This window comes from Antennarius striatus, chromosome 12 (genome assembly GCF_040054535.1).
Source record: "Antennarius striatus isolate MH-2024 chromosome 12, ASM4005453v1, whole genome shotgun sequence".
Taxonomy (NCBI): domain Eukaryota; kingdom Metazoa; phylum Chordata; class Actinopteri; order Lophiiformes; family Antennariidae; genus Antennarius; species Antennarius striatus.
The window spans coordinates 2755001-2774836 of record NC_090787.1 but is presented as its reverse complement, the minus strand read 5'-3'; the positions used below and the strand labels follow the sequence as shown (position 1 = coordinate 2774836).

Genomic DNA, 19836 nt, shown 5'->3' with positions numbered 1-19836 from the left:
AGTGTTTCCACGTTTAAGCAGCGCTATGTGAATACCTGAAACGGACAAGATGTGTGTTCTTTCTCGTTTTGTAAGTAGGTTATTTAGTAGGAGAGGGAGAGATGGCAAAAAAAAAAAAGAAGAAGAAGAAAATATCCAATAAAAACCAGGCTCAAAAAGAACACAAACATACAATTAGAGAACCATATGCTTTAAACATAAATACTGTGATGCACATTAGTGAAACGGAAAATTGCCTCTGTAAACGTTTTCTCCACCTAAGGTGAGTGTTATAACAATAATAAACCACCGCAGTCTTGTATTATAGACTTACAGAAACAACAGAAACTATTAAGATTCTAGACTAACGCTAAAACTTAATACACAATGCTTCAAGTGATTTTTATTTAAAAAAAAAAAAAATTTCCAAGTAGTGGTTTTTCATTACATCAGATCAACAGTCCTGTTGGAACTTTCTCCCAACATACATCAGCAAACGACTGCTTCACCTCCTCAGATCCTTCTTTAGCCTGTTGACAGTATCGTCATAATTACCAGCATTTTTTTTAAAGAAAAGGTCATTACATCCGCTCCTCGAGGCTGTAATGCAACAGGAAAAACACGTGATGGGGTTCAGAGGCCTTCTCTATTTGAGGAGGGGGTTATGATTGTGAAAGAACCTGATGCTGTTACTGGAAGTGACATTTTCACCAGTCAAAACACCCCATGAAATATCTACACCTGACAGAGGCTACAATGCTTTCAGCTTTCAAAGGTCTTAGTTTGAAGCGGAACACTTCGGTTGATCACAAAGCAAAAAAACAGCTCATGCCTTGGACCACACAGTAATATATCTTTCTACATTCTTGACACTTGTGTGCATCGCATTCATACAAATAATACAAATGAAAAGAAAATGTTGTGATTTCAAAGAATAAAATGGAAGATAGATAAATATCATCCAGGGGGATTAAAAAAAAAAAAAAGCTGAACCTGCCGACCATGCGATTTCTTCTCTGCTGTAAAAATCCTCTACGCCGATGACATTCAACTCTCCGTCCACGCAAGCACACACATTCCTGAACGTTCTCCGCTTTATCAGTCCTTCATCATCCCATTATCATTTTATATCACACGTTTCTTAGCAGTTCAAGCTTCTCTTCGACCAGCCGCTCTTCCAGAAGCGAGTTCCGGTCTTTAAAGTTTGACTAGCGGAGGGTAAAAACACAACCACTGATCTGGAAGATTAAATGAAATTTTATTGTACATAGACACCTTTATTTTACTTTATTTATTAGACCACACCCACATCACTTTATTCTTGGACAAACACACCTTGCACTTCTGTGGGTTCAGAATAAAAGCAAGCAAACAGCGGACCGTGGGTGGATGTGCGTAAATCTAAAAGACATGTTTTACTCCACATAGTTACACTTATCTTCAAGGAATAATAATAATAATAGTAATAATAATAATTCAAAAAATACTATCCTGATCATCCAATTGCTTCAAAGTCTTTCTTTGTCATCCTCTCTTTTAAAGCACCTGTCTGAACAACACTATACTTCACAACACACACCTTGTCCTGTCAAGTCATCAATCAGACTTACAGTACAACCCAAGTACTCGCCCCCCCCTCCACCTCACCTGCTGGTCATTGTGACCAATCCCCCCTCCCAGGCTCTGGGGTTTTACAGGTCACCCCTGGCTGACATTCTCATTTACATACACGACTGTAGCATCAATGAAGCAGACTCCCACCCCCCCCTGGCCCCATGAAACGCTCATAATACAGGGCGAGGGGGTCAGGAACATGGGGCAGAGGGGGTAACTCTCAATGAGAGGCGGACCTGCGGAGGGTACTTGCAGTAGTAGTAATGGAACTGGTAGCAGTACTAGTAGTTACTGACCAGCCCAGAAACATGAAGTAACGTAGAGATTCAACATCTATCTCATCGCGGAGACGAGCACCGAGAAAACCAAGAAGGAAACAAGTTTGCCCGCTTCAATTAAAATCATCTTCAGTTTTTTCTACTTCTTCGCATCTATAATTAGTGAAGCAATAATTGATTTCTTTTTGTACGCAGGTCACCCCCACTCGGCCGTATTTTCAGCAGGCGATGGCCACACGCAGCGCGTCACAGCCGCGGCGGAGGGGCTGCAGCTCCAGAGGAAAGGTGTGATTGTTGTCGACCGCTTGGAGGGGCTGGTTTGGTTGTTGGTTTCATTGTCTTTCAGCTGTCCCGAGTGCTGACAGGTCATCATCGACAGTGGGTTCTGAGATCCAGTGTTAGTGAGGGTGGAGAACAACTAGGAGGATGAAGAGGAAGAGGGCCGGGTGCAGACCTCTACCAGCTGAGGAGGTTGCTTCGGCCCAGAGTCATGAAGTAGACCTGGCTGGAGCCTCCAGACCGAACGGAGGCGAAGAAAACCTGAATCAAACAACCAACCAGCAGATAGTCAGTGATTATATAATCGATGACGAAAGTTCTATTCCGTTTCTTGTCATGCAAGAGCTTTAAATATTTGTAATATAAAGGATGTGTAGACCATAACTTCTACAAGCGTAGCCTTGGAATCACAGCGAGGTGAACTAATTTTAGCTCTATGTCTTCACTACTTGTTTGCCCAAAACGGACACAATTGAGGGAACAGAAACTAGACTAGCTTTCACGCTAATTCCACGGCTGATACAGCGTATCCAGCAGAGGCTGAGTCAACAGAAAAAGTCTTTGGAAGTTGCTTGATTTTTACCGCAAAATACTTCCAATGCAGTGTTGGGACATCTGCATTTTTCCGCAGTTTGGATGGTTGATAAATTTTGTGAAAGCAACCGGTCTTACCTTGTCGTTTCTTTCACAAAGGAATTTGAGTCTCTGGGCTCTCTTGTGCATGAAGACGCCGTCCAGATGGCCGGTCTCCACCGAGCGAATTTCTATGGCCTTCTCTCCCCAACCCATGATCTGGTTGGAGCGAATGTAGGCTGCAAAGAGAGGAGATCAGAAGTTCATAGGTATATATAATAATGAAAGAAATAATGAAAACGAAAACCTGATTAAAATAGCGTAAAGACTGTCTATATTAAAATCTGGAGGTCTCAGCCCTGTAAAGACTCAATAATGTCCTATTCTAAGTTGTTCAATTCTGAGGCGACCACAAACTTTTGTCTACCTAAAATCATCTTTAAGGTACTTTTATTCCTCCCAGCGTACCCACAACAAGAAGTAAATCGACACTCATTCACAGGAAGAACCGCAAAAGGAGAAACAGTAGATGCAAGATGTGAAGAGGTGTCGCAAGTGGGCATTGCTTCATTCTCAGGGACAAGCGATGCAGAAGAATGCATCAGGAGGGCTTTAAGCTGTGTGTTTGCTCCTCGGACTCACCCACTGAGGTGGGCATCTCCCCCCACTGCAGCACCACGTCCTTGGTGATGCGCCCGTAGGTGTTGACGTAAACGCCCTCGTCCTCGTAGCACACAAGAAGCTCAATGCCGTCGGTGTTGGGCAGGATGATGATGGCGTGAGACTGGATGTTGGTTTGGATCTGTTGAAACAACAAAAACAACAACAAGGTGTGGTTTGACGTCTTCGATCAAATGCAGCAGAGAACTAAAATTACTGCAATGCTTCAAGCTTCCTCAAAGACCAGTTCTTACGTGAGTAGGTAGGTAGATATCGTAGACTGCACCAGAGTCTACATCCACGGCGTGGAAGCCTGAGCACGAGCCGTATATGACCTTTAACCTTTGGCCTTCCTCCACAGTGAGGTCGACCAGCAGGGGCTTGTGCACCAAGTCACCAAAGGACTGAAGCACACAAGTCACAAAAACAGTTTTTACTCCTCCTAGCTTGAGCGTCAGATCGATCAACGTTCACCGTTTAGCTTTACCAAGCTAAGCTAACGTGCTGACTTACTTTGAAGGCCATGAACTTGTGGTAGGGCTTGGGGGCCCAAGCGTAGACCTCCACAGAGTTCTTAAGAGCCAGAACCAAGAATTTGATCCTCTCATATTTTACTGGGGGAAAAAAACCCATAAAGACAAAACATTAGTAAGACAAATACTGTAGTCAAAAATAGCTTCAGTGCTAATACAGTTAATCTCAATTGCCAATCAGTTAGCAGTAGGTGGAAAGCGTTTTTTATATTGTTTAGCAGTAATGCAATAAATTCAATGTACCTTTAAAGTTTTATAATGTCTACACGTTTTAAAACACAGGATTTCTGAGAATCCTTCATTGGAAAAAGTAGAAACTCCATCCATCCATCCATCCATCCACCCATCCATCCATCCATCCACCCATCCATCCATCCATCCGTCCATCCATCCATCCACCCATCCTCTTGTCTTCAAGACGGGTTGCTGGAGTCTATGCCAGCTGGCTACAGGCGAGAGGCAGGTTACACCCCAGACGCATCGCCAGTGCATTGTGGACAACTCCTCTCTCACACACACACACACACACACACACACACACACACACACACACACACACACACACACACACACACGGGTGGTCCTGGAATGCATTAACTGCGAGTAACGAGGGATTACTGTATTTTAATATTTTCTTATTTGTCGCAAATTTCCACTGAGACAAAAATGCTGAGTTTGGACTTTTTGTCAAAAATCCTTATTCATCTCTGGAAATTTCCTGTAGTTTCTACCCGTGCTGGTTTGAAACCTGCCGGATGACTTGATCACAAAAATTAAATTTCATTAAAATGCGATGGATGTGCATGAATTAAATGTCTTGAGGAGTTTCCAACAGGAAGTGCTTGTCAGTGCAGTTGCTCTACTGTCACTGAGGACATTCTCAATTTTGGACAGGGGGATGCAGTTGCATGCTCTCCTTTCCTGGACAGTTACTTAAGCGAGGGCTTTCCCTGTTTGGTACTGATCTGCCGTCTGCCCATCAACCTGAGCTTTGGACATTTGTAAACTTCCACCATTAATCTGTGTCCGGTGTGTTCCTGAAAGGCGACCTGCATCCACACAACAAGATTTAAGGTTTCAAGCTCATCAGTCATCACGTGACCCACCGACTTTGTAGTGGACGCAGCCCTCCAGGTCTCCTACGGTGGTCCAGCCCTGCTTCTTCTCCACCTCGGGGTCGTTGTGCAGGATCTTGTTCCTCAGCCAGGACAGGTAGTACACCCGCAGCTTGTTCTTCTTACCTGTGGTTGACAGGTAAAGGTCAAACAGGGTCAGTTTTTAAAGTGCACAAAAATCAGACCTGAATGTCCTACATGTAGATGAAAAACCGGTTTAAAATCTTTGTGATTTTATGTTCAAGAACCCTGCCAGCTGCAACTGAATCATGCATATTTAAAGACACTAACCCGTCAAATGTTTCCTAGCGACCCAAACACAAAAGAGGAGAAGCTGTGAGCAAAGGCTGCCTCTCAAACACGCAACTTTTCCATGACATGCATCTTCACATGTCGGCAATGAAAACATGTTGCATGGAAGGAAATTGTGCGTTGCTCTGCGGCTTTTCCTTCCATAATCGCGTGGGCATTGCTTATGCTTCACACACACACTCACACATGACGTGTCTCTGTGGGGTTGGGATTTACTCAACATCCATTTGCCTCAAAACATGCATTGTGACACACAAGTGTGTGTGAGCCATTGAGAAAGAAGAGAAGTGAGAACATGGATGTACTTTTGAGAGCGAAACATCCTGGCGGTGTGTGTCTGCAAATATTTATGCAACACACAGACAAGACAGACGATTTGACAACATGCTTTTACACAAGTGCAGTCCAGTGTGGAATCCTTTAGTGTGACAAAACCCATCTCTAACACCAGTGTGCATGCATTGCCAGCGAGGAAGTGTGTGTGTCTGTGTGTGCGTACCTGATATCGTGACCAGGACGTTGAGTCCCTCCAGGACGTCCATCTGCTGGAATCGCCGTCGGTTGATCAGTGGGTAAACTTTCCCCTGGCCACTACGATCCAACAGCATCAGACCGCTCTCTGTTCCCACCAGCAGGTTCACGCCTACACACACACACACACACACACACACACACACACACACACACACACACACACACACACACACACACACACACACACACACACACACAGTTAGGAAAGCACACAGCATCCACATCTGGAGATTCAGTGTTGTCTGATCAGTGATGTCCTCATCAAGGATTTGCTGCCCCCAAGTGGTAAAAAGTTTTATAGACATGTCACCATAGAATAATAATAATATTTTTAATTACTGTATTGTTGATTAATTTTTTTTTTACTTAAAGAGAGAATATTTTAGGGACTTTAATGCTGTAAACAAAAGAAGAAGCAATGATTAAATCATGTACCTCTGATTGTGACCCAATGAGAACACTGATGGTAAAATCCTCTCAGGATGTTTTCTCACTTAATCGACATGTTGCTCATTTACGTATATAAACTACTAAACTGGGACCTCTTTTTCTTCGTCTTACCCCAGAGTGCAGCGCACAGGATCTCAGAGTTGAACCTCTTCTTGTATTTGCGGATCTCTGGCGTGTCGCTCTGCGGGCGAGTGTTGACCGGGTTGACGTTGACGACGGAGCCCTTCCGGGACGGGTCGGCCCTCAGCGCCTCTGCCAGCCGGGCATCGTTCCCGTAGCCTACAAGGTCAACGGGAAGGGCTTAGGTAGAATTTAGCAGGTGGGATAGGGGTCGGTGACACGGTCAGCGATTGCGAGATGCATCTCCTCCCTTCAGACTCCAGCAAAAAGAAATTCTTTGATTCACTCTAGATGTTTGAAGATGTTTCTGTATTTTCAACGCAAATACATGTAAATAAATTCCGTGTTACACTCAAAAAGCTGAACATTAGAGCAACTTCTTTAGTTCCATCATTTTCTCCGGTTATCAGATCTTATATGATCATAAATACATCCCCCCAACTCGTCTTGTTTCATTTTTTGGACATCATGACTAGTGGCAGCCAGTAGGGGGCAGACTCACCGATGTTGTTGAGGGCGCTGCCGGTGGATGGAGAGACTTGGAGGAGGCGTGGGTCGATGAACGGAGTGAAGGAGGAAGAAGACTTGTGTTTCTGCATGTTGTTACTAGACTGGCTCTACGGTGAGACGGAAATACGACAAAATTATGACGGGATGTGATCCTGATCAAACCAAAAGTATCGAATGTCAATAACAATAATAACAATAATGGATGCAACAACGACCAAAAAAAGTTTGTGACATGCAGATACAAAAAACATTCAAATCGCGGGGTAAATTATGAGAGTAAAAGGGCAGAAACAACGTGGAGGGTAAACATATGTTCAAAAAACACAAAAGGGGAAACAAAAATTTAGGTTTAGGAAAAGGATTTCCGTGGAAAATACTTGCCATCACGTTCCTAACGGCCTTGTGTGTTAAGATCTACGCTCTGATGTGAGGAAAATCAGCAACATCAAGGAGTAAAATGGGCTTTAGTGGCTTGGAGGTGAATGACTGTGAAGAACGACCGTCCTTTAAGGTAAAACTAACAGGTGCGACATCATGGAGGCAAAGTTCAGCGGCGGGATTTCGGGCGAATTTAAGTCACCTGTGTGTTTTCAATCGATTTAAAAGTAAATAAAGAGGAAAAACTTTAGTAGAGTCAGTGTCGGAGCCGGAAGTGGGGGCAGGGGGGGGGACATACCTCTGTGAGGATGCCGAGCTTGTCCAGGGGACTCTGGGGGGACATGGAGGTGGGGCTGGCGAGGCTGGAGGAGGAAGGGGAGTTGGATGCGGTGGAGGAGGGGGAGGAATGATGGCTCTGCTGGATCAGGTCTGGGAGGAGGTGGATGCGACCGGCAAAGCCGTTCCTGTCCGCGTGCGGTGTGGGGTGATGGTGGTGATGGTGGTGATGATGATGATGGGGGCTGGGGGTGTGATGCACGAGGCCCGGGCCCGAGCCGGGACTCGGGGCGAAGCCCGCGAGCAGGCCCGGCACCGGGGGCGGGGCCTGGCCCGGGCCGGCACTCGGACGCTTTCTGTTGTCACCTGCGCTCTGGAAGTAGAAAGAGGGGTAGACGGCTTTGGGTCTAGATGTGTTCCTGATGAGTTCAGGGGGGGAGAAGGTGCTAGGAAGAGCGAAGGGCAAACTAGAGTGACTATTCTACAGGCGGGACGGAAACTCGTTAGTCATCAAGCATTTTGAGACAAAAGATGCTAACTGCTAAAGCATCAGCTGACGGATTAACTTCAAATCTGATTTAACCTGCAAGAAATCTTGAATTAAATGCTTGATAATGTAATAAATCCTTCTTATTGCATTAGCTACAGGTGTGGCGTGATTAATAAAACCTACGCTAAGCTGATCTTCATGAGGTAAACAAGAACAAGACATGATGAAGACGCAAAGAAAAAACAAATGGAAAAACTCAGATGGTGGATAAAAAAACACCAAAACAAATAGACAACAGAACAAATAAAACATGAGCTGAATTGTTTTTTCTTCATCAGCCGGTACCTGTCTGACGATCAGCGTGCTGTCTTTGCATGGCGTCGACCCGGCGTCGCTCTCGCCTTCGTCGTGAACGATCATAGTCTTCACCGACTCGGTCTCGCCGTTGCTCAGCCTGGAGGAGCTGCAGAGGAGCAGAAGAGGAGTCAACGCAACCCGACCCGATTGGTTAAAGAGGAGTCCGGCCTTGTTGTTGGGTACATACACGGCTCTGGAGTCCTCCGGGCCAGAGGTGGACTCTTCACCCGCTTCCTGGTCTACCTCTTCATCGTCATCTTCATCGGTGGTGTCTGAATCTTCGCTGGAGGAGGAGTAATCCGTCACCTTATTGGGGGGACGAACGTCATCCACTGCGCGCAGCTCCTTGGCCAGAGCCGTGAGGTCCTACGGGTCACAAAGGTCCCACCAGGTCAAAGGTCAGGTGACACCACTAACGTCTACGTTTTCTCCACGTTTGAATTTGATCATCTTGAGAAGTTTTGGTTAATTATCCTTGAATGAAAGTAAAGCAGGAAACAGAGAAGCTGCTGGAGAGGAAAAGTGGTTATCGAGGACACGCCAGCCAATGAGAGGAGAGCGTGAGCGCCGCAAAGCTGGAGGGTGAAGCCAGGAAAGAGATGACTGCTCTTCAAGCTTCCAAAGGCAAGGTTAGTGGATTAATTGTAACGATGAGACAGATTAGAGCTGCAAAGATGAAAAGTTATTAGTGCGTCACCTCCTTTCTTAGGGTTAGAAACGGCGTGCGTTACGATTGCTGCCACCCGGAAAGAAAGATCAGTGAACAGGAAGCAAGCATTTAAGTGCAGGAAACCCTTCAGCCAAAACAGATAAAACAACCACTCATCATTTCTATTGGATGTTGGGGCAGATCACATGACACAATCCTGCGCTATAACACAAGGCATGTGGTCTAGATCTACATCCAACCCAGCTAGCGAGCTACGCTACAGGCTAGTTAGTCGAGTCTCACCGCTGGTCTGTTTGCCCTGACCAAGTCCCGCCTCTCTTCTGGTTTTTTCCCAGCATTCTCTGGACGCCGGAGGGGCGATCCCTCCGATTTAGACGAGGCTGAAGGAGGTGGAGGCGAGGAGAAATCAAAGACGTTAAAAACACGGTGGCGAGTGTGTCGCCCCCCGGTGGCGGTGCTTCAGTTGCAGCTTGTGGACGTGTGTGTGTGTGTGTGTGTGTGTGTGTGTGTGTGTGTGTGTGTGTGTGGACTCACAGCGGGCCCTGAACCTCTCCCCAGAGCCGCACTGAGAACCGGGATGAGAGCTGGAGTTACTGGAGCTGCTGGAGGAGCTGGAGCCTCCGCTTCCGCTGTTACTGGTCGGCCTGGGAACCAGTTTCTCCACCCGTTCCCACAGCAGCCGAGGTTCTGCTGCACTGCTGGGCCGACAGGAACCAAGATCAAGGATGAAATTTTATTTAATTATTTTTTCCTGATAGATAAAATTTAAGTTTTAAGCTGCTATTTGCACTATTATAAAGAATCTGTGTGGAAATGGAAAGTTAAGGACGAGCGTGTCGACACACACAGATTCACACACCAGTAAGAAGTATCACAAGGTTAGACTGAGCGATTACATAAACCCACCCACGCAGACGGCGACTATAGCAGCACAGAAATCCTGTGTGTGTGTGTGTGTGTGTGTTAGATCATCTCCAAACACAGAATGTGTTCTGTTGTCTGAGTCTGAAACAAACGAAGGGAACAAGCGCCTGCTTTAATTTAAACGTGACTCGAACCAACACGTGTGTCCCTTTCAGACTAAAAGAACTGAATTCTCAGCAGAGTGATCGGCGCTTTTCAAGGAGGCGAGGGGGAGATGTGTGCCTCTCGTCGTTCTAGGTACTCGACATTCTCGATTCAGGGACGGAGCCCTTCGAAGGCCACAAGCTCGACGACAGGAGAGCGCAGGGACAGGAAGTTCTCTGTAGACCAGCTGTGAGTGATGACATCATCCACCACAGCCTGCAAAAAAAAAAGCCGCGGCCCCTGAGCTGAGACGCGTCTAAAACCTCTATTCCACCTTTAAAAAGCCCAAAACGACAGCACACGGAGTCACACACAATCCGGCGGGGGGGAGGTGGGGGGTTTACGTCGGTTTACCTGGCGGCGTTGCGTTGCACGGCCTGGCTGCCGTGTGAGGTGTTGCCGTGGCGATGAGGCGAGTCTCGCCTCTGCAACACTGGAGACCGCGACGTCGTCCTGACGGGAACCTTTTGTGATAGAAGACAGCGGAGCAGCTCAAGCGTGAGCAAAAAAACGCACGTGGAACACACAAAACACGCTGACAGGGGGCGTGGAGGAGGACGCTGCGTCCGGATAAAAACAACATATTCTTTAAAATGCATCGTTTTTTTATTGATACAACTCAAACACCAGCGTGACTCTCCACGCCGTTACGAAAAAACGAGCGCATCGACGCGGGAGCTTCTCTGCTTCTAGAATCTGAAAGGAGAAGTTCAGCCGAATGCTTTACGAGTCGTTATGAAACACCGACGTGTTGACAGGGTTGTGGGTCAGCTGGGAAAACAGTCCATGCACATAAAATAGATGTTTTTTTCTGCAGCCCTTGGTGTTCAGAACACGCATCTGAAGGATGCATGATGACTTTGCTGAACGCGGCGGGACAGAGTGTTCTCTGACTGCAGTTTGTTTTTCTCTCTTTCTGCTGTTATATTTATGTCCCGCCGCGGTCGCAGTAAAACGCTGCATTAGTGTGGTGAGGGGGATGTATTGTTTTAACCTCGCCTCATAGGATCTATCTACACTGGGGGGGGGGGGGTGATTCCTCCCCTCCTTACCCTGGGCGGGGCCTCCTCTGTAGGGGCCACTTCGTGCTGCGAGGGTCTAAGCAGGGAGGGTGGTTGTGGGTCAGCGCGTGCAGGCGTTGATGATGATGATGATGATGATGAGGTGGATGGCGGTGAAGATGAAGAGGGATGGTGTTGGTGGGGTTCTTGGCTGTGGCGAAGATGCAGATTTTCAAAGCTAGGAGGGAGGGGCTCGCTGAAGGAGTGCGACCGCGACACGGCGGGCGGCGCAGCGGCGGCGGACGAGGGGTGTGCTGAGGCCACGCTGCTGCTGATCTTTAAAGCAGCGAGATGGGAGCGAACCTTACAGACAACAAACAAACAAACAAACAAACACATGGAGGGAGGGCGGGTCAATGTGCATGCAGGCCAGTGGGAGAGCCTCAAACTACCCCCTTCATGGGGCATCAGGAGTGCATTATCTCTTATTATCTCATTCGTCTATATGAAGTTTTTCTGTCATGCAAAGAGCAAAATAAACAAAAAGCTCAGGTGCAAGAAGGATCAGCAAAGTATGGATCGCATAGAAGAGGTTTTTTCTCCTCGAGCTGCATTTGACTTTCTAGATATTAGCATGGATGAAATGTTGGGATTAAAATTTAAGATTTAAGAATTAATGTCACGGCGGTTCATGCAAAACTCCTCCCAGTGTAAGTAACAGGATGGAAATATAGCAACATGGTCTGAAAGGGCTCTACATCGAACCTCTTCCTTGACTTTCAGTGGAGCACAAACCCGATGACCTTTATGATAAAGTGAAGTATGGCTGTAGCTCATGTCAGCGCCCCAAAAGAACCCCAAAGCCCTTAGAATGCAGCAGGAGGAGAAAAGGAGCAAACAGAAAGCATTCACATCGTCCTCCTTGTTGCCGGGCTGCACCTCAATAAAGGCGCAGAAATGTGGAGGCCGGGAGGAAAGTAAAAATGTCCCCTGGAAGAGCAATTATTACCGTAATTCAGCCGCTAATCCGGTGGGAAAAGGTGCAGCGCGTCCAACAAGAGGCAACCGAGTCAGGAGGGGCGGAAGAATTAGAAAAATCACAGCCGTTAATGGAGCGATGAAGACGAGAGGGTCCCGACTCAAATATAGGTCAGAGCGCTGTGTCGGCTAATTTGATTATCATCTGGAGCTCCTAACAGATGTGTGTGTGTGTGTGTGTGTGTGTGTGTGTGTGTACGAGCGAGGATGCACAACGTTAAAGCCTGATGTTAATGGTTAATATTCATAAACATCAATGAATTCTGTCACCATGAACACCCCCACATTTTACCAAGTTACAGCAGACTGACTTGAGTGATCATTCCTGCTTAGTGGGTCGAATCCTCCGCTGGAAGATGACGAGCGCCGCCTGAGTCACCCGGTTTGCAAATCTGGGGCGCCTCATGAATTATGTATGCATTTAAATCACAATGAGGAGCTGCAGAATGTGGAGCAAAAGATGAATCCTCCGAGCAAATAATCTTTCTTGTTCACACACAATTGCAACACTTGGGGGATGAAGTAACTGTTTTCCACATTTGAAAAACACCTTTTGTTTGCTTTGGAAAGAGGGAGGACAGCACGTCAATCAGAGCGTTAATCACAAAGGACCAGCATATGATCAGGGCTGTGATCGTTTCTTTGTGTTTGCCAGTAGGAGTTTAGGAAAAAGAGAAACTTCTGGTGGACAAAAACTTTCTTAAACAACAGGAAAAAAAAAAGCAACGTGAGTCTAAACATGTCAATTTAACCCAGATTGGGAGCTCGGATGTCAAACGAGTTGCAGTGGAATCAATGGTGTCAGATCGGGATGTAAGCCACCTAGATCCAGACTGAAAGAGAGTTGAGTTAGGGACACATCACAAAGGAAACGCAGCGCAGCTAGAAAGAACACACACCTTGATAACCCAAAGAGAAGAAGCATCTAAATCACCTGAAAAGCAGAACCCAAACAGGACAGTAAGAGTAAAAACGGACGAGACGCTTCGAGTTGCATTTTTGAATATCCAAAGCCTTCAGTCAGTAGAGTTAGAGTGAGACATGCGTTCTGTTGTTGTCATGGTTACCTGTGGTTCAACGGGCCGGTGCATGGCGGGCGCCTCGGACGCCGAGTTCCCATTGGGGTAGGACGACTCGGAGCGCGGCGGCACCGGAGGCTGCTGGGGTTTGGTCTGCGCCGCCTGAGGGGAACCCTGGATGTTCTTTCGGTATCGCTCGTCAGCCTGGGGAGGACAGACACGGATGAGAGGGCGGCGGCGTGAGCGGCGATCAAGAGGTGGCGGAGGATATTTCGGAAAGAAGCCGTTAAGAGCGACGGTTTGTTAGTTCACCCCCTCCCCCCAAGAGAGGAGAGATGTTCGGGTCTAGCAGAGGTTCAAGCACATCAGAAAGACGTCTGCTGGTTCAGGCTCACCAGCAGGGATCACGAAGCGTTTGGTCGAGGGCGGGCGGGGTTATTGTTGCCACGGTATTCCCACATCCCTGCTAGTAGAACTTCAGCAAGCATTAAAGACCGTCATGCAGGTTTTATTCAGCACAGTAAAAACCGTGAGTTTGTGCGTGAAGGAGAGTTTGGCACCAAGATTTTATTTCTTCCTCTACATAAGTCAGTTTAACCCGGAGGTTCGTTCACATGTAATCATCACAGTTATTGTTCCCAACAGGAATCATGACTAAACTTTGGGAATACAACCTAAGAGGTAATAAAGCAGGCTTGTAACTCCTTCGGAATTGCTTCTGCTGGAGCGGCCAACCCAACATTTCCAACACCTGCTGATTCCTCGACAACGGAGTCCAAGTTCATCCTCCAGCATGTGTTTTATCGGAAAACAACGTATTTCCTTGCATGGCCACATTTTATAATAAAAAAACGCTCGTTGTGCAGGAGAACTAGCAAAAAATAAATAAAAAAAGGAAATACCTCAGAGCTGCTTTCAGAAAACACTGGAAAAAAGTCTCCAACTCTACAAATCGGCTGATTGCACCGATCACCTCCAAGAAGAACAATTTCAACAGATCAATGACGCAGATTTTGCTTTATTTTTGTTTTTTCTGTTGAGGTTTATGTTAATATGAAGACCAACATTGGCTGCTGACACCAGAAATAGAAGGAAAAAGCACCTCTGGGATCTGTTCCATGGAGGGATGGATCAAAACTAATGCTTTCTGAAGCCTCTGGATCATCGTATGTCTGGAGGAAGGATGAAGCCATCGAGAAATGGAACTGCATGAACATCCAGACCTGGAGGCCCATTTCCACCAGGATTGGGTTAAGATTCCTCAGGATCGCTACCAGGTGCTTCTGCGTGGATTTGCAGGAGGTCACAGCAGATGAAAAGTGTCTCAACAAAGTACCGGAGACGCTCGACATCAAGCGACTGCCCTCAACATTTTGTGTTTTATTTGTGAAGAACAGCTGGAAACTGTTACGACATGGATTCAGACAGAGACAGCAATAAAGTCTAGTCGCTCACATCACCTACGAAGCATCCCATAGCAGCAGCTAGCCGTTACCATGGACACACCACGCACCCAAAGCGGTGAGAGTGAGTACACACAAGCAGAAGACGCATTCTACAGCAGTCAGAGTGGCGGCGGCGAGGAGCAGCGAGGTGTCACCTCTCTGATTGGCTGAGAGTCGGGGGCGGGGTCTTGGCGGTCGGCGGCGGGGAGCTTGGGCTCTGTAGTTTTCTCCAGACTGTGATTGGACTTCGTCTTTTCACAGTCGGCGGCGCCCTGCGGTTGTTTGGCCGTATCCGGGTCGGGGCTAGGCGGGGGCACTACCCTGTCCTGCTCGGGGGTCTGGGGGGGTTTGCTGCTCTGTGGCTGCGCTGCTTTGCTACTGGGCAGGTTCTGGTTCTGCTGGAGCGAGAGCAGGTAGGCCTGCTCCTGCTGCAGCTGCCTCTGGAGCTTCTGGGCTTGGCGCTGCTCCTCCAGCTCCCGCCATTTGTACTCCTGAGTGCAGGGAGGGGGGGGGGGTCAGGTTGAACCGAAACCACTGACAGAAAGACTCCGGGAGGGGCACGGCGTTTCCGAAAAAAACCCAAACCCTGTTCCTTTTAAAATACTTTATGAGGAAATGTGGATCAACACCTCAAATGACTTCAAGTTGTCGTTTGCTTCCCAAAAAATTCCCACCAACAGGGAATTTATCGAGTTAGCAAAAAATGCCGCTAAATGAAATCAGATTTATTCTGGTCGGATGAAGCGTTTCAGTCTTTTAAAAAAGAGAGTTAAAAACATCTCACGGTATAAAAGACGCTTCGTTTTCATCCTAACGTCATAAATGACGGCTGCGCTGGACCCCTGTGTGACGATGGGAAGCCTGGATGTGAGAGTATCTTCGGTCACATCCTGTCATTATTCTGAGTATCCTCTGGAACCCCAGGAGGATTTTAAGGATTTAAAATCTGACATCAGCGACCGGCAACATCTGACATGAAAACATGGGAAAGCCCGTTTCCGCTGGACGACTGGATTCCTGGTGATGACATCATCGTCACTAAACCTCAATAACTTTAGACCTCAGGGTTTCACGGCTCCCGTCGGAATTCTAAAAGTCATTCATGATTACTAAAGACTTCAGCTTCAATCAGGATGACTGGAACGGGGGTGGTGGGTGGGGGTTTGGGGGTGTCACTCACCAGCAGCATGGCCTGTTCGTGGAGGAGCTGCTGCTGCAGGATCTCCAGGTGTCGCTGCTCCTCCTCCAGCTGGCGCCGGATGTACTCCTGCAGAAAACACACCCAGCATCAATGGCGTCAACGTCAGGACGTAAAACCACCGCTTCACACCTCAAGCGTCGGCTCCCTGGCTCCTACCTGCTCTCGGTCAGCCCGCCTCTTCTCCTCCTCCGCCCGCCGGCGTTCCTCCTCCTCTTTGCGGCGCCGCTCCATCTCCTCGATTCTCCTCTTCTCCTCCTGCTCCCGTCGGCGCTGCTCGCGCTCCTGCTGCCTCCTCATCTCGCGCTCGCGCCTTTGTTGCTACGGGCGACAGGGGTAGGCGAGGGGTTCGGTTACCGACGGTTTGAGTTTTGTTTTGTGATAACATTACTGCTGATGTAAAACACCTGGATCTATCTTCCACCTAGAAAACTCACCTCCTCCAGCCGCCTCCTTTGCTCCTTCTGCTGCTCGATGCGCTTCTGCCTCTCGGCCAGTAGTTGGCGCTTGTACTCCTCCTGCTCGCGGAGCTGCTGCTCCTGCAGGAGCTGCTGGCGGCGCAGCGCCTCCGACCGCTCCTTGTTCTCCTGCTGCAGCCGGATGAAGTCGCGGCGCAGAGTGGACTCGCCCGGAACGTTAACGATGGAGCTGGAGATGAGAGCGAAGGGTTTAGGTTTTTTTGGGGGGGGGGGGGGGTCATATCAAGCTAATTCAAATGCTAACGCAGTGACTCCAGATCTACGGACGCTACCTGGGTTCGCCTTCTTGCTCTGATGCTTCTTCTTCCTCTTCTTCGCTGCCGCTGTATTCGTACTCTGTCTCATCTGAGGAAAGCGGGGAAAATTAAACCAAATTAAGACCCCCCCACCACCCGACGCCCTCACGCCTCCCCTCGGACTCACCCTTCTCGCCCCTCTTCTTCTTGGTCCGGTCGATGTGGTCTTTGAGCTGGATGCGGACCTGCCTCTCGTTCGGCTGGTCCCGGATGAAGGGGTGTTTCAGCAGCTGCTCCGTGGGGGGGCGCTGGGTGTAATTCTTCACCAAGCAGCCCTCAATAAAACTGAAGAACTTCTTTGACCTGTTTGGGGAAATTCAAACGTGACGTCCGGAGTTCAGCCGTAAGTCAAAACAGGAAGATAAAGACTGGAGATTCAACCCACCATTTTTTGGACTTGAGCCGAGGGGGGGGGTTTCTGGGGATGAGGAAGAGGGCTCTCATGGGGTGCATGTCACAAAGAGCTGGAGGAGGAAGAACACGTTTCAGCGCCTGTTTTTCCTCCCTGTATGAAGGCATCTTTTACACCCCCCGTTGGGTCAAAGCGGGGCGTACTCACGTGGAGCTCCTTCAGCCATCTCGATGGCCGTGATTCCGCAGGACCAAAGGTCGCTCTGAGGAACAGACGATCCGATCAGTCACATCCATTCATGCATAGATCGAGTCTCTGTTCTTGGAAGATGCACAACTCACCCTGTAGTCGTAGGTGGCGTCTGGGTTTTCATCGCAAGCGATGACCTCGGGGGCCATCCAGTACGGCGTCCCGATGAAGGTGTTCCTCCGGCCGACCGTCCGATCCAGCTGAGCGCTCACGCCGAAGTCCACTGGGAAACAGAAAGAAGATGAACGACGGCGCTCAGTTTTCCTGTGGTTCTTAAACACATCAAGGTTCCATCTCTAAACCCGACCGCCATCGTGACTCAAACGTCTCCAACAACAACAACAGACGACGGCAGCGAAAGTGTTTTTACAGGTGAGGCACGAGTCGCTGTGATTGGTGGGCTTGTTTCCACCTGCCTGCTGGTACACCTGTCTCCAATCAGGTTTGAACGTGTCTCCCCCCATCCACCCCCCCAGCAGGCAGGGTGAGGCATGTGGAGACAAACACGCTGCATTCAGGTTATGTCAGATCCATTTAGCGCATCGCTAAACACCTAAAAAGCAACTTTCTGCCTGTGTGCAGCTGGAAATGAGCAGAATCGGAAGACAAACAGCCGTTTTCCCAGAAAAAAACAACCGAACGTAAAGCCCCGGTAACGACAAAGCTCCAGCTGGCACTCGCTTTGGTGCTGACTCAAATCTGGCGCTGCACTATTTTTTCAGCGCTGTTGTCAAAAACCTCAGCGCGGGCCGTCTTTCCAGTCTGCTGGGCCAGTCTGACCACAATGCAACCAGAATCGCATGGACGCATACCCAGTTTGACTTCGGCGTTCTCAGTCAGCAGCACGTTCTGTCCCTTGATGTCGCGGTGGATGACGTGATGGGCGTGAAGGTGAGCTAAACCCTGTGGAAAGAGGGGAAACGACACGTTTATTATCCCAGAATGCAGCAGCGACGTCGCAGAAGTGCGGGCGCGGCGGGGGGGGGGGGGGGGGACCGACCCTGAGGATCTCCCTGGAGATGTACGCGATCCAGTCCTCCTTCAGCGTGTTGCCTTTGGTGTTCTTCACCAGATCCGTGATGGAACCGGCGCCGCAGAACTCCATCACCAGCTGTGAGAACAGGAAACAGGAAGCGGTTGGCGTTTAGTGCAGAAACACACACCAAACGTCGCCGCGTTTGTTTCTCGTCGTGTTTCCGCGGAACCCGGTCTAAAACGTCAGCAGGTAGAGTGATGGAATGAAGGTAGGACCTCATTCTACCTGCAGAAACTCACCCACAGCTGGTCGTCGTGGCCTGGAGGACTTTTCTTGATGAAGGCTCCGTAGTAGGTGGCGATGTTCCTGTGATGGGAGTACTTCTTCAGCATGTTGATCTCCAGCTTGATTTCCTCCTCTTCATCCTGACATGGGGAGAGACAAACAGACACACACACACACACACACACACACACACACACACACACACACACACACACACACACACACACACACACACACGTCTATGATCTGCATCTAAACATGCATGAATGTGTTTGTATCGACTGACAGCTTCTGTCAGCAGCAAAAAGTAACAGAACAGAAACAAACAAACAAACAAACAAACACCCAACATTTCTGTAGCATCTCTGCAGTTATTACAACGTTATTACAACGGCTCGATAGCGTGATGATGATGATGATGATGATGATGATGATGGATCACCATCCTCCTATAAAAACTCTTTCCACATTAGATGCTGACCGTCTTCATCGTCCCGTTCCCTCGCCCGTCATCGCGACACCTCCCTCGCACGACGTCCAACCACCCCCACCCCCCACCCCCACCCCCCCCTGGTTTGAAACAAAGCTTCCTGAAGCCGATCATTATCATTCCTCCGATGGAGATGGCGGGGAGACTTGGTGGCAGCCATGTTTCTGCTAAAGTATTACAGCACATACAGCGAGCAGAGCCAACAGAACCACCATCCCCAGGAGAAGGGGGGGGGGGGCGCAAGATGGACGCTGGATGGAAAAAGGGAGGTGGGCGGGAGGGAAGAATTGGCTTCCCCAAAGGCCAAAGAGAGGGTAACGTGTCTTTAAGGGGACGACCAGGAACCTGGAAGGCCAAATTCAGGGATTACTTTAACAGCTCTGGTATTCTTGTCACTGTTTCTAGGAATAAACGGAGAAAAATGACCAAATAAGGACAAACAGACAGCGATTCAGCAAAAAAAAAAAACTCCATCCAGTCACCTGATGCACCTGCAGATTTATTCTTTTTTTGGTGTTATCAAGTCAACATACTAATTCCACACCTTCCCACTTGTCACATTCACACCTCCTGAATGTGCAGGGAGCAGTGGGAGAAGGTGGGAGGTGAGAGACAGACTTGATTTAACATGTTTAGTTTATCTGAATTAGCCAGAAAATGAAGCAAGCAAGAAAATATCGAGAAAAAAGATCAATTTTTCCTCTCGGGGCAGCAGGAAGCTGCAGATGAAGATGCTTACGGAACAGTTTCCCGACTAATCAGGATCGATTTGCAGCTACGTGTGAATGCAAAAATAGGAGCAAGGATCTGGA

General features: G+C 48.4%; 1 protein-coding gene across 19 annotated transcripts in view; it reads right to left on the bottom strand.

Moving 5' to 3' along the window:
* Positions 1-367: 367 nt before the first annotated feature.
* LOC137605347 (mitogen-activated protein kinase kinase kinase kinase 4-like) overlaps positions 368-19836 on the bottom strand; it is a 36785-nt gene continuing 17316 nt past the window's right edge. Inside the window, exons 4-32 of one of the 19 annotated variants that reach the window (XM_068329950.1) lie at positions 18549-18674; positions 18274-18384; positions 18086-18176; positions 17366-17496; positions 17232-17286; positions 17058-17136; positions 16800-16975; positions 16649-16721; positions 16335-16545; positions 16057-16218; positions 15880-15966; positions 14855-15190; positions 13303-13458; positions 11249-11560; positions 10551-10660; positions 9663-9826; positions 9411-9508; positions 8646-8824; positions 8447-8564; positions 7634-8092; positions 6950-7064; positions 6439-6627; positions 5843-5986; positions 5023-5157; positions 3897-3997; positions 3638-3787; positions 3366-3525; positions 2823-2962; positions 368-2411 (exon numbers count right to left, since the gene is read on the bottom strand). In XM_068329950.1, coding sequence (XP_068186051.1) covers positions 2328-2411; positions 2823-2962; positions 3366-3525; positions 3638-3787; positions 3897-3997; positions 5023-5157; positions 5843-5986; positions 6439-6627; positions 6950-7064; positions 7634-8092; positions 8447-8564; positions 8646-8824; positions 9411-9508; positions 9663-9826; positions 10551-10660; positions 11249-11560; positions 13303-13458; positions 14855-15190; positions 15880-15966; positions 16057-16218; positions 16335-16545; positions 16649-16721; positions 16800-16975; positions 17058-17136; positions 17232-17286; positions 17366-17496; positions 18086-18176; positions 18274-18384; positions 18549-18674 — 4452 coding nt within the window. In that variant the 3' untranslated portion in view covers positions 368-2327. Of the gene's footprint in view, positions 2412-2822; positions 2963-3365; positions 3526-3637; positions 3788-3896; positions 3998-5022; positions 5158-5842; positions 5987-6438; positions 6755-6949; positions 7065-7633; positions 8093-8446; positions 8565-8645; positions 8825-9410; positions 9509-9662; positions 9827-10550; positions 10661-11248; positions 11561-11662; positions 13170-13302; positions 13459-14854; positions 15191-15879; positions 15967-16056; positions 16219-16334; positions 16546-16648; positions 16722-16799; positions 16976-17057; positions 17137-17231; positions 17287-17365; positions 17497-18085; positions 18177-18273; positions 18385-18548; positions 18675-19836 lie in introns of those variants that run through there. The other 18 variants (XM_068329952.1, XM_068329951.1, XM_068329954.1 and 15 more) reach the window with 18 other exon arrangements.